The sequence below is a fragment of the Mustela lutreola genome, chromosome 2 (assembly GCF_030435805.1).
Source record: "Mustela lutreola isolate mMusLut2 chromosome 2, mMusLut2.pri, whole genome shotgun sequence".
Classification (NCBI taxonomy): Eukaryota; Metazoa; Chordata; class Mammalia; order Carnivora; family Mustelidae; genus Mustela; species Mustela lutreola.
The window spans coordinates 207,968,994-207,984,099 of NC_081291.1; the positions used below are offsets into that span (position 1 = coordinate 207,968,994).

The 15,106-nt window shown below is 37.8% G+C and overlaps 1 protein-coding gene across 2 annotated transcripts in view; it reads right to left on the bottom strand.

Annotated features, from left to right (window-relative positions):
• Nucleotides 1–7,212: 7,212 nt before the first annotated feature.
• Nucleotides 7,213–15,106, bottom strand: part of ADAMTS5 (ADAM metallopeptidase with thrombospondin type 1 motif 5) — a 48,695-nt gene continuing 40,801 nt past the window's right edge. The window contains exon 8 of one of the 2 annotated variants that reach the window (XM_059164531.1): nucleotides 7,213–13,937. In XM_059164531.1, the coding sequence (XP_059020514.1) occupies nucleotides 13,370–13,937 (568 nt within the window). In that variant the 3' untranslated portion in view covers nucleotides 7,213–13,369. The remainder of the gene's footprint in view (nucleotides 13,938–15,106) is intronic. The other variant, XM_059164532.1, reaches the window with a different exon arrangement.

A 15,106-nucleotide genomic window follows, 5' to 3' on the forward strand; every position in this document is an offset into this window, starting at 1 on the left:
TTGACACTTTTGGAAAACTATTATGGGGGATAGGAGGGGTAAAAGTGAGCCTTCACAGTTATGATAATTTTGACTCAACTGTGTTTGCAAGAAAAATTAGGGTGTAAGAAAAATAGAGATGTTTTTCTACACTGGCCCTTATTTCGACCAACTCACTGGTTTAAAATCTACCCTCCTGGTTATATAAAATAATCATAATTTTTCCTCCTCATGATTAGCCTGTAAACTATTTGAAAACATATGCTATGCTGTTCTGAAGTTCCTTTCCAACTTTTTTCATCATACAAAATAGAACTTAGTTTTAAGTTCCTACATCTTTCTCACTTCTTTTCTATAATGGAGTTTCAGTCTGCTGATATAATTCCTAAATTAAGGTTTCCAGGATTAGAATGAAAACTCGAATCAAGTAAAAATGCTTTTGTCTGCAAGAAAAAGAAAATCTAGTAAGGACTTAACACCTTTAAAAAGTTCCCACTGAACAAGAATTTCATAGACTGTTGACTGTTGGCATTGGTTAAACTGCTCAAGGACCCAGTATCTCCCTGACCATCTGCCCCACCATGGTTCATATGGACATAGGAAGGAGGTGGGAATGTATGTTAGCATTAGCAGTGTTTGTAACATGCAGAAGAGGAAGAAGATCACTGTGTTGAGTTCTATCAATGCACTTCAAGAGTCTAGATCCTTTCTTGATGACACTTCCTTTTTCAGATTTTATTTATTTATTTGACAGAGCAGAGAAAGAACACAAGCAGGTAGAGCAGCAGGCAGAGGGAGAAGCAGGCTCCCTGCTGAGCAAGGAGCCTGATGCAGGGTTCCATCCCAGGACGCTGGGATCATGACCTGAGCTGAAGGGAGATGCTTAGCTCCTAAGCCACTCAGGAGTCCCAAATGACATTGTTTTTAAGTGTAGTATAGAAACGATTCTACTACAATATAATTTCTTTGTCACCTATGTATGCTTTCTTCCCGGCTTTACATCTTTGAATCCTGGAACTCTGTGTTGTTTGTTATCATACTCCAAAATTATTACAGGCCACATTACACAAATGATCAGTACATTAGTTTTTAAAAATTGCCAGTGTGTACTAAATATGCTCTACACATAAGTGAAATTTTCATTTGCAAGCTGTTTCTTAGAAAATTGTCATTTAGAACATGTTTATTTTTCCTTTTGTTACATTGGAATTACTTGTTTAGCTTCTGAAAGTCCATGAATTCTCTAGATATGATATATAATATTTTGTGTGCATTGCATTTATTAAGCGAATCTCAGATTTAATCAGCTTATTAAAGTGTTATTTAGTTCAAGAAATTTGAGTTTCTCATACAATATAGATTTGTCCAGAAAAAGGATGAATGGAAGATCAAAGGAAATGTACTTGAGAAGATTATTTTCAGGAAAATAGGACAACCAGAAAGGAATCTTTGTTGGAGATTTCCGTTTCTTCCTATGATCCTAAAGTTACAAACAAACAAAGAAAAACACCTTCAGGGACAGGCCTGGGTTTCATGTCAAATTCTGTCATGAGCTCACACACTGGACACTAGTCAGTGGTGGAATTAAAACAACAACAGCAGCAACAACAACAAACAAGAGTTTTAGGAATCTATCTTTATTGGATTATAGACCCAAATAATGGGCTCCAGAAACACTTTACTCCAATATTAAAATGGTTTTGTTCTTTCGCTAAGAAAAAGATGTGATACATGAGAGTCCTTTCTAAAAGCTCAACAGTGCACACCTTTTAAAATTTGTGCTCATGGGTTTATATATCTGACTGGCCCTCTGTAGGACCAATGGTGGAAGAATTGGTGGGATTAGAAGCGAGGTCCATCACTTTAAAGGATTTGGAACCTGACCATTACATTAAATAGAGCTGTATTAGGTGCTGTTTGTATCACTTAAACGACACATCTACTGAGTCCGCATCCTTTTAAGGTAGAGGGTTTTTACTTGTTCGTGAAATGACTTGTAGGTGATTGAACAATTTATTGTGTTATTGTATACATCTGGCTTAATATATTCTGGAAAATGAAGATTTATTATGTGTTCAACTCCACATTGACAATTGATATCAAAGTCTTTCTTTACAACATTAAATTTGGTGCCTTCTTAAGTGAGGCACTTGTGGTCCACAGAATGACAACAATTTTTAGACATGTTGAAATATTATTTTAGGGAAAGGCATGTGGATTGTGAAAACAAAATCAAAACAAAAAACAATAAAAATCAATTCATCTTCCCCACCCAACCAGGGAGATTCCCCAGAGTCAGGGCCAGTACAACAATCTGATTACAAGACTGTGTGACTTATTATCTGTAGCTTGCTTGTTTTATACAAAAATAAATATAAAGAGTAATGATTTCCATTTAATTGTTAACTATTATGCCTTTGCAATTCTAAACAGTGTCATTTCTGAAATGAAAGCCTCCATTTTTATGTGTGTAGAAAAGATACGTTAGTGAGAAAAATTAACTTTAAAAGGTTGATTAACCAAACCAGAAAAAGTGGCATATTGTATGATATCAACTTTTGGAAGAATCAAGAAAAGACCTTTGAGTGTGGCCAGTTCACACATGATGGAATTTTTAATTCATTGTGTCAAAACAGAATGTTCTGAGACTTCCAGATCTCAGCCATGAGGAACCCTGTAGATTCCACTGGTTGTCTAGAAGCACCTGCTCTTGGAACCCAGGACCACCTTGTAAGACAACTGACTATAACTTGGTGAAGATAGCACTGGAGAAAGGCCCGAGATTACATAAAAAGGGAAAGGAGGGGCTGACCCTGACCCTCTGACTGTCCCTGCCAAGACACTAGGCATGTGAGTGAACCAATCTTGGCCCCTCCACTCCAGGCAGCCACCAGATGCTTCTCACCAAATGACCCCGGGTGACCTGTAGGAGCAGACATGTTGTTCAATGGAGCCCTGACTCACAGAATCACGAGGTTCAATAAACCATTGTTTTAAGCCACTAAGTTTTGGGATGACTTGTTAATAGCAATATAGAATCAAAACATCCCTGTTAAATCTTTAACTTATTTGACAAAAACCTCTCTTCAGTATATACTGCAACAAATGATTTGTTATCTGCATTTTGGAAAACATTGTTGCAGGTGACAGATTTTCCCATCCATCAGCTGTCTCTTCTCATCCTGTTTTTGCTTGTTCTCATCACTGTGATTCTCACTCCACAGCCAGCTTCTCACTAACCGGGTCCCCAAGTACATATGGATCTCTCATCCAGCAGCCCCTGTGACTCCATATCAAAGTTAGCTTAAATGGGGGGTCTCATCTCATGCCTTCATGCTATTTCTACTAACTCAGATACTGTGTTTGTGTCTTGTGTTTCTCCTTTGTATTGTAGCCCCAATAACTGGGCCTTACCCCTGTCATTCTGCTTAAGGGTCTAATCAGCTCATCTTTCTGATGCTCCGTTCTAGATTGGGATCCCTCCTCGTTTTCACTTGCATTTTCATTTTCTGTAGGCACCATAAGAATCGCCACATATTCAGCAGCTTAAAACAACACCAATTTATCATCTCCCAGTTTTATAGATGTGGAGGCTCAGCATGGCTTTGGTGAGTCTCTGCTCTGGGTATTACCAGGTTGGAATTACAGTATCACAGCAGTATATCCCTTTCCAGGGGCTCTGGGGACAAAGGCGATTGCAAGTTTCTTCATGTTGTTGCTCGAATCTCATGTCCCGCCATTGTAGGACTGAGGTCCCTGTGTCCTCCCTGGCTGTCAGCTGGGGGCATTCTCAGCTTCTAGATTCTGCATTTCCTTGACTAGTTGATACCTTTCTCCATCTTCAAAGCCAGCAATGGCACAGGGAATCTTTCACATCCTTGGAATTTCTCTGACTTCCCCTTGGGCCGTTCTCTTCTGCGCGTAATTCATGTGATTACAGCAGTTTCCCCGTGAACCCAGAATAATCACCCGATTTGAAGGTTTGTGAATTGGTAACATTAATTTTGTCTGCAAAATACTTCACATCAGTCTCTGCATTAGTGTTTGATTGAATAAATGAGCGATGGGAGTTATAGAGGGATAGCTTTAGTATTCTTCCCTCTACAACCTATCATCTCAGGAATTGAATAAAGATTGGTCTTGTAATCAAGGAACTGAGTTCTTGCTACCACCCTACTACCTTGGCTTCTCTGCTCCCCCGGCCCAAACTGGCCTGCCTTTTGTCCACAATGTCAGCATGATCTGTTTAAAATATTCCCTTTACCATATGGTGCCCACTTCCTTCATCTCCACTGACGGTTTCCCACACCCCCCGATGATGAGTATTTGCCTGGATTGCCATCTCTTCATTCATCCGTTCTTTTTCATCCATTCAGCAAGGACTAATGGAGCACTTATTGAATGCCAGGCATCTTCCTAGAAGCTGGTGATATGGCAGTGAAAAGAACAAAAAGAGTCCTCGAATGCGTACATTATGCACACATATAAATGTATGTATCATGATACCAGACATGTATACGCAATGATTATGTAATGTGATTTCAAGCACTGATAAAGGTCATGAGGAAAAATGAAGGAGAAATGGTTCTATTTGATTTAAGGTGGTTAGGAATGGCCTGAGAGGTAATATTAAAGCAGAGACCTGAAGGGAGGGAAGAAACAAGGGTCTCTCTGGGGCAGAATGTTCTAGGCAAAAGGCTCTGGACAGGGTTCATGCTTGGAGGGGAGTGCCAGGGTGAGGGAACTAAGAGAGAAAGTCAGGTAGAAGGCAGGAACCGCATCTCTGCAGACTTTGAAGGCCATGAAAATATGACTGTTTCCTACTTTGGTTAAGATAGGAAGGTGTTGGAGAGTTTTTAGCAAAGGAGCTAACTGATCTGACTCATGGCTTTCTGTGATCAGTCTGGCTGCGACATAGGAAACAGGAGGCATTTGCTGTTGCTCAGGGTAGAAAAGGTGGTGGCTTGGACAAAGACAATAGCAGCAGAGCAAACTATCAAGGAGCTGTTCTTAGTAAAACCTGGAGGAAAGGGACCTTTCTTGATTGTTCCTGGGCACTAATATCTCATCTGGCACGCCAATCGCAGTCACAACTCCAGACACCGCCTGCGGGTTCCACTTGTGTAGACCCTTGTGTCTTGTCTTCTGCCCAGTCTTACCCAGCTCTAAAGTCTGAGCTTTCATCTTGAAACTGACTAAAACAGTACAATGAAGATTCAAGGAGGGAAAGAAAGCAAACACCTTTGAAGAAGCAAAGAGATAGTCAAGAGGCTCAAGAGAAAAGAAACAATGTAGGTACATTCCTACAATGCCTGGTAGGTACCAGGCTTATCTAAAAGACAAGTGGGTTAACAGCCCCCAACACTTTTGTAGATGAAGAATTCATTTAACCTAAAACTAGTTCAGCCCCTGTTTTTGGAATGAGTCTACTTCCAAGTGATTAAGGCATGCACTTTCCTGCCCTCCAGGATTGAGATGCTTTCAGTAATGAATAACAACAACAAAATGTCTTTAACTCCAATTCAAGGCAAACCCTGAGAAGACTTAAAATAGGGAGAGAAGGTACTGTGGGCAGCTAGAAGTGAAAAAAGAATTAAATATTATAGCAAAGTCTATGAATTCATGTCAAATGAGGTCCTGGGACTGCTTCATAGCTTTCTCCATTTCCAGGAATAGCCCAGGTAGCTGATCATCCTGAGATTTTATTCTTTTCACCCGTGACATGGGCATGGTGGGGGAACAGAGAAAGAGAAGTTACACCCTTTGCTTGTGTCTGCATTTAGACACAGGTGATCATTCATTCTGTGGGAAAACATGAGTTTAGTTGAACAGCTGAAACAATAAGACATCAAGAAAGATTCCCACGAAATCTAGGAATCATGGATGATTTGGACCTTTCCAGTGTCCGGAGTGCCATTTCTAACCATTTTGCTGACTCTACTCCAAATCTCAAAGCTCCCCTCAGGACCATTTTTTATGTCTTTGACCTTGTCTGAACCAGCTCATTATGAGCTGTGAAGGAGTTTGCAAGGTTAAATACCAATTTAAAAAAAAAAAAAATTCTTCCCAGCAATTTGCTAGTTTTCAAAATCAAATTCCCTCTTCTCTCTCCTTAAACAACAGTCCTTTGTACACTCTGAGCACTTGCCTCTGTTCTTGCTGCTTTTCTGACTCTCCATAGTTTCCTTGCTGTTTTTACTGGAATTTCAGGACTTCTCTTGCATTTACTCAAGGGGCCCACTGCATATTGGGCCATGGAAACACTCCCCGAATTTCTCCCATCTCTCATAGTCTTCCATTCACCAGAGTCGCTCCCTCAGACTCATAATCCATGCAGATTGAAGACTCTCAGTGCCTCAAGAAGCTAGAAATTGCTAAGAAATATCGATCATGCTTATCCCAGTACTTGGCACTTGGTAATCGCTGGATCACCATTTACAGTTACTACAACGTGATCGTCATCAGCAATACCACGATCTTCAGACCAACCTCATACCAGTCATGGGGAGAAACACATGGGGGAAAGTTTGTGAGATGTTTAGCACAGGGTGTGACCCAAAGATATGGCCAACTGATCTTAGCAGTATTATGATGCTGATTGAGTTTCTGCACCATCTTTTAAACGTTTAGGTGTTTAGAACTACTTTTTAAAAGTCTATAGATCCTACTAAGAAGGGAATTGAAGGTACCAGAATTCTGAAATATTATTTGATATAAGGGAGAAATTCAGTGTTTGCAGCATACACTAATAGTAACGATTTCAGGTTTAGAAGGAATCAATGTCCTTAGGAACCTTAATGCCATAAACTTGTTAGCAAACCAGGATTTCCCTAGTGAATGAATGCCAGTTCGCTTTGAATTTCCATGCATGCATTAGTACTGACTCTTTTGTTTTCTTTGTGGCATAAGTTTATCTTTAAAAAAGTAAAAACAAAACAGGTAGATTAGAGTGCTTGCTGTTCCTAACATAACACCAGAATTTCAACACTAGAAATACTTTAGGGGGTGACAGTCTGGTAAGAAGAACTTAAAACAATTAAGTCCAAAGTCCTATAACCAATGTAGAAGTATGAATTGTCTATGCCAAATGGGAGAAGAATGGTAGAAATTACAGAGAGCCTAGGGCTTCCTTAAGACCTGGCTTAAGACCTACTGTTGTTACGAGAAAATTAAAAATAAATGGACAATAGTTTCCAATTCTAAAACATATTATATGCAGTACATACTTTAACCTAGTTTACAATTAACATTTATTATGCCCACTGAAACCACAAAGCCAATGTTTAATTTTACAGTTTAAAGTCACACATAGGGAAATGCTTTACAAAATAGGATATTGTTCCTCAATGAAAAATATTACAGTATAGGTCCCAAATGACTCAGTTCAAGTGGTTTACCTGAATAACAGAGCTGTTGTGGAATGCAGGCTACAAGACACAGTAATGCTTTCAATAGATGATTCAGGTTCAAAATTTGCCAAAGCTGAAGAGACATTTTAAACAAGACCCGTCTTAGTTTTCCAAGATTTTTGGTTTTTCAACTACATTACATTTATGGAAAAACACCATCACTTCTGAAAAAATTGAAGATAGTAAGCAGCTGACATTTTACCATTTGTATACATCAACATGTCAATCTTTAATATCTTACTCTACCTTGAAATCATGCTTCATGATTTAAAAAATGTCAGTTGTACCCACTTAGGTAGATCACCTGTCTTTACTCCCAGACTCTAATACAGAAATCAAATATTTGTGCCACTGGTTACATCAAATTAAATACATTTCTGCAATCTGTTAATTACCTGTGGTCTATTTAAAAAGCATGTATATGATTTCTGCTCATATATCATACTAAAATGTAATCAGTATTTGTCAACTCCTTACATGTAAGTCATGCCTGAGCGTGTAATTCAATAACACCATCCAGACACAATGTAGTTTTCTTAATCAAAAATCTAGTCTTACAAAGTCACACCCAACATGATCTCCTATTCTATTCTCCTATACTCAGTCTGGGTTGAAGGGCTTCTAATATGCTGTGCATTGCTGAATGAAAGACTCAGAAGTTGTAGCCAAGTGTTTACCATGGACATAAAATATCACAAAGCTAAAAAATTCAGGCTAAAACACAAGTTTGTGTATAGGAAGCAAATTTGTTTGTTTGAAAGGCAGGTTTGACAGGAACACCAATGGCTTAGTAAGTGATGTTAACATGACTCTTCTGAAGGTCTGTTCCTCTAGCCTGACACTCTTCAAGTTTTGACGTCATCTTAAACATCCTTGCTGTACCTGTAGTTTATGTCACTGAACCCTGCTGATCAGACTGACCCTCAGATGCAATTTCCCAAACACTGAGTATCGAGTTGTGCTTTGCCTTGACCCAAAACTTAGAGTTCTCTTTTGCAAATTGAAAAATCATGTAGAATAAAATAGTAACTCAGATATACCACACCTGACAGTTGATCGCTGAAGATATTAGCACCTTGATAAAAATTACAATCGTTCATTGGATGTGCTAAAAGAAAATGAAAAAAAAAATAAAAAGAATGCTTCTTTATTTACAAATCACAGTTCTCCTCACAGTGTTAGACTTTGGATCACTCTGATGTGGCCAAGTCTTAGACGATGGGCCATTTGGTTTTTCATTTGACCTCTGGCAGTCCACATGGACCAGTTGGTGGAGCTCCAGGATCAGAACCACAGGTAGCCAACTTATTGCTAAAGTGCTACTAGATTAGGAAGGTGCAACTAACTGGGTTAACTAATATGTACATTTCAGTCTTAATCTCTTTTAAAATCAACAGCTTCTAACAACATATGCTTTTATTTTTTCCCACAAAATCTGCATTGAGAATTATGGTATCATTGTTCCAGAAAGACATTTGGCAGATCGGATACTTTTGTGATCTGAACATCACGTATATTTCCATTTTTGTCTCACTAATGCAATAAATTCTTATTTCAATATGTTCCCATATGTTAAAGGACTAGATGATTATACATTATAGACTGATATGTTTCGTGATCATATAACTTCAGAAGTTATTTCTTTAGTTAGTGCTGGCAGAAAGACTATTAGGAAGATTGGTTTTTCAGTGCACTAATTAGCTAACTTGATCTACCTGTTTGACAGTCTAAAACTACAGGTTGTTGGCAAATAAGAAAAATGATAGAGAAAATATACCAGTTCCTTGTTTATGTGTCTAAGTGATAGATCACCTGGACCCTGACCTTGGTTCTACGATAACTTCTGTACTCTTGGTTATTCTTAACTTCGAAATGTTAAAAAATATCACGGATTTTTATTGCCTCAAGTTTAATTATAAATAGATTAGTACTATTCACCAATCCTCAGCCATAAACTATTAATAAAATTTGGCCATTATTCAATTCAATTTTATTTCACAAAAGAAGTGAACTCTAAGTCATACACAAGTTCTGGACTTCACTGGATCTGGTTGCCATGCTCACCTAAACTATTACGATGACCTTGTTACTAAGGAAGGAGTCAAGGGGGAAAACATTGGAACCAGAGATTGAGCTAGTCAGCTGTATCTCCAAGGGTGTTTTGCTTTATTGCTGTGACCAGACTGAAATCCTAGTCAGAGGCAAGCTGATGTGATCAAAGGTGACCTTCCTTGCCCAAGTCCTATTTGCACTCCATGAGATTTATTAGTAGTAGTACAAAGTCACACTCTATCAGTGGAGACCCCATATTTGTAGAAATAGCCATGACTACTAATATTTGAAAAACTTAAATTCAATTTGTTTACTCTTACTATCAAATCTTACCAATACTAGAGACTAAATGATTTTCACTTTTAAGGAGTGTTTTGGAAGCAGCAAAGGATAAAATTTGGTTTAATTATCATCCATGTCTCTCAGAGGTTGTGTGTACACAAATTTTATGGAATAACTCAACAGCTCCTTGTCCAAGTTTATCAGTAGGAAATGAATGGACCTGGTTCTCATTTGTGTCTTGGCTTCTGTGGAAGCTTCCAGGATATCTATACCTCAAGTTTAGAACTGAGACCTTCGTTGGTTGAATAAGATTTTTCTTATCTGTGACTTGAAAAAAAATTAGTATTAACGAAACCCAAAAGAGCTATTAATGTCACTACAAGTAATGAACATTACTAGTCAAGAAAGATTAAATTTAAAACTTCCTTAGAGAGGAAAACTAGAATATTAGAATAAGGATACGTGGGGAATATATACATATATGCCTGTTTCACGCAGAAAGCGTTCTGTAAAAAAATACAAAAGCAACCAGTGCTGTATATTATGTAAACTCACAAAGTGTACTTTATACACAAACATGAAGCATAAATTAAAAGTAGGACAACAGCAAAACATTTTAAATATAGAATTTGCACATATTTTTGTTAAATAAGAATAAATACTTTTGTCACACAAATTCACATACCAGTCGCAAAAACAATAAATTACTTTTTTTTTCAGTGCTGCAACTTTATTTTTGTTTGTGATTAATCCCTTAATTCTTAGTTTAGTGGGATAAAACTGTTTCCACAGGAAGGCAAAGGAAGTTGAACTGAGTGACTCGATTAAAATAACGCCCTTAAACTTTTAACAAGGCAGGGCTTAATTTGGCCTTTTCTGTTCTGGAAGAAAGAAATGTGGTTTTCTTCTGTGCTCCCTTTATTCAGTGAAACTTAATCTGAAGTGTTTAGTTTTGTGGGATTAGATTCTTACTAACCTGAGCATTTTCAGACAAACTTTTTCTTCCCCGCCAAGGAAGGAGCCTCAGCCTCACAAATGGCAGACACCTTTTTCACGATGCAAGTTTGGAAAGGTGAAATGCATAGTCCAGCATCCAACTGGTCTGAACTAGATTTCATGACGGAGGATTTTCCCTTACCATTCCTTATATCTACTGAACTCTTCATTTTTCTGAATTTCAGTCTCCAGTCTGTATCGTTTTTCTCAGGAGTTTAGATAGACATACATTCCTCAGTCAATCTAAAGGAAACTCCTTAAAAGCACAGAATAGTGGTTTATTCCTTTTAAGCTCTCTTGGATCATTTCATTGAGAAGTATAAAACTTCATTAGATCAGGGAAAAATAAGTGTGAATACAGTATAGAGAAGCAGAGTAGGAGACAAGCATGTTTGCCCTTCTATTACTTCTTAATGTTGCCATGAACATAACCACAAAAGATAAAAATAAACTTTGTCAGGATTGAGTTAATTGATTAAAATTATTTTGCAATTGGGAAAAAGTAATGTTGGCCTTTTACTAATTCTCTCGCAATAGTCAAATGGTGTGATATAAACATTTTTTTTCTGACTGATTTGGATAGCATTGTTACCTCTCCCTGATATCTGCTGAACTCCATCAAATGTTTGGAGGCCAAAAGTTCTATACGGGCCTCACTTTTCTAATTAATAATTTATTAAGAATAAATGACCAAGTCTAAAGCAAAGAGAGTCTATGAAAAGCCAAAGGGTGATTATCAGTTTTGTAAAACAATTATTTGTTTTACCAAATAATTTCCTAAGAAAATATTTAAAACAGTGAGACATCCATTCTTCACACCCACTGAAATGAATGTGATATAGCTAGATCAATTACATAATTCTTTTATATTAAAAATATCTTCTAATAAAAATAAACTCTTGTGAGCTTAAGGGAACTCAAACAATGGTCCCTTAACACCTTTATATGCAAACCTTTAATAGTAGGCACATTTGGTATGATTATTATAAAATTTTATAACAAACAATTGGCTTTGTAATATTTCATAAAGAAAAAGAAATCCCAATGAAATTGAACACTTTGGATTTTCTGAATTATGAGGTGCAGGGGTGCAGTTTTCTGTTTAAAAAATATATTTTTATGCATATGATTGTAAAACTTTTCCATATCTAACATCCAAACTTAACAACCTACCTAGACAGACTATGGAAATAGAAGCAACAAACTTCTCAAAAATCATCACATTTCATCACTCAAACACTTATGGGTACAACCAAATGCTTTCCAATTGGGAAAAATCTTAAGTATGGTATTGCTATACTCAGATTTAAAAAGAAAATGCAAGGAATTATTGCCTGTATGGTGTGGAAACAGTCTTATTAATATTAACCATTTTTTTTTTAAAGCAAGAGCCACATTAATGATCACCACTTCTAGATGTGGCTAACTACAAAGTGATTTTTAATACTCCTCTCAAACTAAGTCAGCAAGAAGTACAAAACACTGAAGGTCTTACAGAACCCTTGAACAAACAGACAAGCGAAAACAAACGCATTTTAAAGGCTTGCTGGTAAGAGGTATACCAGTGTTGAAGGTGTCGGATGTGAACAGAAAATTCTGCAGTATGTTTTGCATGAATATTACACAATATAAGGTATCAGATGAAAGCTTCTGAATGGGGAAAGTGGTGTGAAAATACAAATGACTATGGTGAAATATGATTTTTTTTCCTTTTAAATTCTAACACAAGAAAACTAGTTTTTAGAGTGAGAAACTAGTTTTCAGACTCTTCGTAACACACACACACACAAAAACACTATTACTACCTCCTAGTTATGCATCAGTTTGGCTGCTGCCTGGAAAAATGCAGGCAGTCGAAAGTTTAAGGAAATGGACCCGTGTATGTATTTAAATGACTAGATACACTGAGATCCTTTTTCTGTTTAGAATTTTTCAGAAGATGCTTGCTGTCAAAATGGTTTTTGACTAAAATTTGATCTCCTGTAATCTGAAAGTATGTGAAATCTTATTAAAAACAGCAGCAAATTCTTAATTTCCAGTAAAACATCCACAGCTCTTTCTGGAAACTAGGAGTTGAAATAGCTGCAGACCTACTTTGGTCAAACATTTTTTATAGAAATATATATATGTATGTGTGTGGGGGGGTACACACACACACACACACACACACACACACACATTTTTTTTTTATAGAACCAAGTGATATAAAGTGACATACCAAGGGAGAATGTATTTACAAACAGTAAAATTTAGCTATGGTGTATTGTGGATGATAATGATTATGATGCCTTTGAAGACATTCTAGAAGAGGTAGGTGACAAGGGGGAGACTGTTGTTCCACCATCTTCAAATGTCCCCTGACTCTACATTCATCAGTGTTTTTCTCATTCTTGTAGCCCAGGGGACGTTCAATAACTCCCAAGTGTTTCTAGTTTCCAAGGTTACCACTGTTCACACGAAACAGTGCACATCTTCCTTTGGTCACCAAGAGCAGATTCTGCCCATAATTAGACTCCTGTTGACAATGCCATCGAAGGTGACTTTCTGTGCATTAGGTAGGCCTCTTTTCACCACGACTGATCACCACCATTGGCCAGGACTGATCCGTGATGAAACATCCAGTTATCTCTGCGGAAGATCATCACCACAGGCTAACATTTCTTGAGCAAACATTGCTTAAATGCGGAAGGCCTCTGAGAGAGAAGACATCCCTTCGCTAACTTGCGGTTTGCATCCTGGCACTGCACCGTTCTGGTGTGCCAGCCCGTGTCACAGGTTCTAGAACAGGCGAGCCACGGGCCCGTCACCCACTGCAGTTGTGGAGTGGGCGAGCCCACTTTATTGCTCCCGTGGCTGGTGACAGAGTTGACTTTTTGGGTGGACTTCTTGGGAACAAAAAAACTGTAACGGACATCTAATGCTTTAGTTGGATCTGTTGCAAGAATCTGCACTATGAGAATTTCCTTCGTAGCTGAGTAGCCCATCCCGTGCAAAAAGTCATCCCTGTGGCTCCAACCGCTGTAGTTCATGACGGTTCCATTGATGTCAATGATCGTTTCTGAGGTGGAGATCATGTACTTCCCATTGATAAGGTACTCACCGTTTTTCTTCTTCAGGGCTAAGTAGGCAGTGAATCGAGTCTGGTCTTTGGCTTTGAACTGTCGGACTTTTATGTGGGTTGCCCCTTCTGGGATCCTCACCACGTCAGTGTAACCCTTACTGGAAGCAAAATGTTCCCAGAGGAGAGAGGGGGAGAGAAAGAGAGAGGAAAGAGGGAGAGGGAGAAAAGGAAAAACGTAAGTAAACACTTAATAAATCGACAAATCAAAGGTCTCTAAAAATCTTACCGTAACACAAAGTTTTAATGTAGTTAAGAGATTCATTTAAAATTGGCTTCAAAGATTAGCTTTCTTATAACAAAATAAAATTAAAATTAGACTATGATATTGTATACATTTTTATTATGATGTTCAAAATTAGGATGATGTTAGCAACCTTTTTTTTAAATGTATACCGACTTCATTTAAAGATTTACAAAAACATTATACATCTGCCCTCACTCTCACAGAAAGCTTTAAATTAATGTGTCTCAAACTCATTTGCATATTAAAATCATGTGGAGAGCTTTTAAACATTTTAAGCCCCAGACCCCAGGCCAATTAAACCCCATCTGTCAGGATGGGCATAGGCAGCAGGACTTTGGGAGTCCTTCCAAATGAGCAGAGCAGTTGGAGAACCACAGGTTTCACTGTTGAACTAGAGACAGAGTAGAAGCTCTGCTTCTATTTCAACTAGAATAGCGGATTTCTTGAGTAGAAAACAAATGAAATATAAAATTCTCTAAGTGCGTAACCATAACTTACCAATATCATCAAAAGAAAAAAATAACCTTTAATGCCATAGCAAATTTCCTCTGATACTTTTGTGTCCATGAACACTATGATAGATTGAGTGAGGTTTTATGATGGGTGACAAATAAAGTAGGTCTCTAATGGGCTATCATCTGTTCAGGAAAATGGACAAAGGCATCAATATCTCTAGTATCCGTAGCTTAGGACAGAAATGCCAATTAAGTGCCAAGGGACTATACCAGTAAGGAGTCATTTGTGAAACCCTTTGCCTCTATAAGTAATTTTATAATAAGGTCACCCCATGTTTTGCTTTCTTAGTTATTTGAATATAAAGAAATAAATTGTCTGTGAAGTTTGATGTGTGTGAAATTTAATTAACTACCACTAAATTCTTATTCAGGTTTGGAGGTGATAGAGCAACTGATTCATACCCTGAAAATCCAAGTGTATTTCCCCTGCTCAGGCATTCCCTCTGAATTAGAGGGGAGGCTCCTCCAGAGGGAAGCCTGCTGTCTACTGGGCATCTGATGGACAGGG